Source organism: Pomacea canaliculata, linkage group LG4 (assembly GCF_003073045.1).
Source record: "Pomacea canaliculata isolate SZHN2017 linkage group LG4, ASM307304v1, whole genome shotgun sequence".
NCBI lineage: Eukaryota > Metazoa > Mollusca > Gastropoda > Architaenioglossa > Ampullariidae > Pomacea > Pomacea canaliculata.
This window is the reverse complement of record NC_037593.1, coordinates 13,890,867-13,895,281: the sequence shown is the minus strand read 5'-3', so window position 1 is coordinate 13,895,281 and position 4,415 is coordinate 13,890,867. Positions and strand designations below refer to the sequence as shown.

General features: G+C 37.5%; 1 protein-coding gene across 2 annotated transcripts; it reads right to left on the bottom strand.

Annotated features, from left to right (window-relative positions):
* Positions 1-641: 641 nt before the first annotated feature.
* Positions 642-3,666, bottom strand: LOC112562271 (cornifelin-like). Of its 2 annotated transcripts, XM_025235400.1 has the most exons (4): positions 3,555-3,666; positions 2,041-2,314; positions 1,446-1,585; positions 642-1,289 (listed from the first exon to the last, which is right to left on the bottom strand). In XM_025235400.1, the coding sequence occupies exons 2-4, from the start codon at positions 2,246-2,248 to the stop codon at positions 1,182-1,184; spliced, it is 456 nt and encodes a 151-aa protein (XP_025091185.1). In that variant the 5' UTR covers positions 2,249-2,314; positions 3,555-3,666; the 3' UTR covers positions 642-1,181. The 2 variants fall into 2 exon arrangements, with proteins under 2 accessions (XP_025091185.1, XP_025091186.1); XM_025235401.1 differs by lacking the exon at positions 3,555-3,666 and having other exon boundaries at positions 2,041-2,472.
* Between the last annotated feature and the right edge of the window lie 749 nt (positions 3,667-4,415).

Sequence of the window (4,415 nt, the reverse complement as noted above, 5' to 3'; positions counted from 1 at the left end):
GAGACGTTCTTTAGAGGTATTGTTGCTGCCATCTTCCCTTCGAAATGCTGTAAAGATGGTAGAACGGTTCTTGAGCTGTTTTTCGTTATCCTTTCTTTCTATTGTCAACAAAGACCGACGCCCTCACCTCTCTTTCGAAACGCGTAGCTTTCATGTACAGCACAGTGACAGTACTACAGAGTAAACACATCTCGGTTTACACATCTTTTCCTGCATATAAGTTATGACTTATAGATCAAATGCAGTCGTGGGTGAAACAGCCCTTTCAGGGAATAAAATCGAGAAATCACCTGAGTCACATGCCGCAGCCTGTCAAAACAAGCTCCATTGTCGGTGGAAAAGCGATGAAGACAAGGTGGTGACAGCAAATGAGAACAGCTGCATTACCTGCTCATTTCCCCTCTCCCTTTCTCCTCATATTGCGAAATCACCTTTAGATGGAAGTACCTTCCCACCAAACCAACCAATTGAAATCTTGTAGACCTGTTTAGTCGTCTTTTGACTAAATTAAATGTAGTGCAGCTTGTTTCTTGGTGGTGGTGAAGCGGTACCAATGTTCTAGCAGTTAATAAGAAAACACGACAATAAAATCAATAATTATCCTAATTTTACATTAACATTAAACAACTAGTAGATTTCAATGAAATATTTTAATGAATCTTTTATTAAGAAGATTTGGTAGAGAAAGAGTAAATGTAAAAACATAAATACATGTATTAGGTTAATAGTTCGTATAGCAGTTTAGATATATATAGCTAAGCATAGCATTTGCTAGGTTAGCTTTGTTTGTTTGTTTGTTTGTTTTTGACTGCTCCTTCCACCAAGTTTGTAATTGTAAAAATAGGGCCTGCATATAAAATGTTTCTAACGAATTTTATGATTCCTTTAAAGCTGACTATTAACTTTAAAATATAAAAATATATAAGTTGTTAAGTCAGCATTCACATTATGAACAAATATACATTGCATTATTGATTACATATTTTAACATGGTTTCTTTATTGACAAATTGTTCATAATTTATGAAGATAACGTCTGTAGTCTGTACGGTCTACACCCATAATTACCAAAAATATTTATTTTTGATTTTGTTTTGGAAGTGCTCTCCTCCTTGGCTTCCATCGAAACAATGACATTTTGCGTCTGTGAGAATGACAACTGAAGACCAACAGTAGACTTCCTTATGCGATGGGTTGAGCTTTTCTCATAATGTTCACCTCCCTCATCATCTGACACAGCACCAACGGCCTACAATGGGATACCGTGCAGCAGTCATTCAAAACGCCTCCCTGCACAGACCCGCAAAAATGTTATATTCCTGATAATAAATAATTATGTGTGCGTGCGTGCATGCGTACTTGTGTGTGTGCCTGTGTGCGAGCTTGCTTTTGTATGTGCGAGCGTGCTTTGTGTGTGAGAGAGAGGGGCGTAGGGAGGCACCATACCTGAATGTTATGCTGTGTTCGCAGCTTCGTTCTAAGGACGACAAGCCAGTTTGGCACGCAGCAAGGCACGCAGTAGTGCTCTCCCATGTCCATGGATAACTTGATCTCAGCGCATGGCTCGCAGCACAAGACGCACAAACCTAAGTCACATAAACAATGACACCTGTAGATATTAGCTATTCTTTATTAACGAGAGTGGCAGAGTAAGGAAGACATGCTTTTTCACCTAGCCCTTGTTCTTTACGGGGGAGGAATAACCTAAAATTTAATTACTAAGAAAATAAGTAATAATAAACATATTGTATGACATCAAAATAGAATGGATATAAGTGCTGTGTGGCAGGAGTGACCTGTTGTGTGGAGAAGCTCATGTTTTTTTTTTTGTTTTTTTTATTAGGTGGTCTTGTGTTTTCCTAAGTGTTTTTAGGGTGATGATAGGATTGAGATTGGGCGATAATTTGTAGGGTCACCTGGATCACCTGATTTATAAATTGGGATAATATTTGCTTTGAACAGTAGGATTCGTTTCTTAGATACAGACAGGCAGATAGATAGATAATGTTTTCTGTCAGCGTTTGTAGCACTCTATACTCACACACTTTAATGTCGTCAAAACAGCCACAGATACCCGTGCTCCAATCACGAGGTGGCTTGTAGAGGGCCGGGGACTGGTTGACAACGACGGTCGTCTGATTTACAGTGGGTGGCGGTTGAGTGATGACACCCGGGTAACCGTACCCCATTTGATATTGTTGAGGATAGCCGGGTGGTGGCTGGATGTATTGTACAGTTGGGGCGTCCATTTTTGTCAGATTTTCTTTGTTCAGTTTTCAAGAAGAAGAGCGAAGACTGTTTTGATAAGCAGAGAACTGGACATTCAAAAGAAAGGGATACGCAGCTTCACTTTGTAGCAAATTATTACACATTGTTTCTGCCTGCTTACTATCATTGAATGTAAATCAACCAGTAGCTATATTTAGACATTTAGTTCAAATGCACCAATGCATGCTCTTCAGGATCGACAACGACTATTAGGTACATATAGGACATTAGTAGGAAGGTTAAGGAGGTCGAGAAAGATCAGTTTACAGCCCCGCAAGGAATTCAGGAAAGATTACACACAGAGATATGAAAGCTATAAACATTCCACAAATAAGCAACAAAAAGTAAAAATATTTTATTAAAATAAAACAGAAAAAATATAAAACCAAATCAAAAGAACTCATAGACGACCAAACTAATGTTTTAAATTACTGCTACTTTATTTTAAAGTTTTGCGTTTCTCTCACTGTTTGCTTTCTCAAGATATTTTTTTTTTATCTGTCAAAGAGTGTTTAAACTTTAAATGAATTTTATCCTTGTGTGCATGTATTTGCTTGACTAAAGACATTGTTTGTCATTATTTAGTTTTTATGCAATGGTCAAACCCTATTTCCCAGTGCGATTGCATAGTTAGGAGTTAAAGTTGTGGTGTGCAGTTTGCTGTTGGTTGCAAACTCTATATGGCTGCAGATTCTTTTACTTTATTTTTCGAATCAAATGATTCCATGTTTCAGAATTGCGAATGGTGTCAAATTTATTTGCAAATTTAATTACCCTTTTTTTAACTTTTGCATGAACATGAAGTAAAATTTGAGTATGTTGGTGCGCTGATTGATGGCAATTCACTTTATAGCATAAGAAAATGTGCATGCTAATTTCAGTATACTTTGTCTTTTAACTTTCACAACTGTTGTTGGTTGACTAAATACACTTTTAATTAAGTAGCTTGTGTCGCTTAGTTTTGATCTTTATAGAGTGGGCACTAAAGAAATTGTGGATTGCGATTTTCTTTAATGCTATTTAGTTCTATAGAGCGGGTATGATAAGCCAACATACATGAACATTCCAGGTGTCTGAGGATCTGCTGACTCAGTTGAAAAGCAGGTAAACGGCAGCTTTGTGCAGTTAAGGGAATGCTCCAATTCACTAAATAAACTTTCGCAAACTGTTTCAATTTTTTTCTGGATCCATCTTGTTTCAGAATTCATGCTGAAGTGAGAGTTTACAAGCATAAATACGACGTCTGAACAATAATAATTCCATAATATCAAACAAAGAAGTGCTTACCTGTAAAGTATTCGTAAAAAGTACTGAGGTTTTCTACCTTTATGATTAGTTATTTGTAAAAGATTGAAGTTTCACTTCAACAACATGGTTACAGAATCCTCCTTGAATCTCGCGATCTTATGGTAAGCGTAGTGCGAGTCCACAATACTTATACAGTGGGGCACTTTATGACAAAGCTGCTTTATTGCTGTTTCTGAAACGCCCAACTGTATTTTGTTTTTAAAAAGAAATGATTTGTGACAGTCTGATACAATCTTTAAGTTATCACACACACACACACACGTGTTATATGGGACTTTGTTAAGAGCATATAAAATATCTACGATGCCCTTTCAAAGAAATATTTTGTTCAGGCTGTTATATTTGTCCTTCAGCCTCGACTTGTATTTTGTGTATCAACCTATATAGTCTAGCACTCATTGTCAGAAACAGCGGAAGAAGTAAATTACGATACGCTTCTGGGGTGGTCGGTCTTTTATTGCATGTCATAAAATATCATAGTTCATTAAGTGGCATAGTCGATCCTGTTCCTGAGAAAAGCGAATCAGTTCAGAAAAGTACATGTGCACACACATACAAGCGAGACTGTGCCCGAGCCAGGTTTCCATCAACACTTACAGCTCTCAACACTAATTTTTAGGCATGGAAACAGGAATGGCAATGCTGCCAGCCACTAAACTGCAAATCTTGTTCCTGTGATGCTGTGTTCATTCCTTGTGAGATTTATTACTTTGTTTATTGCTTTGCTCGAAAGTGATCTGTTCGTCTGTGATGTCTGCGGTGCAGTGGACGTTGAGGTCACCCAAAGAAGTCTAAATGAATTAAATTTAACACATGCTCAGAAGGCTGGTAAAGGTCAGT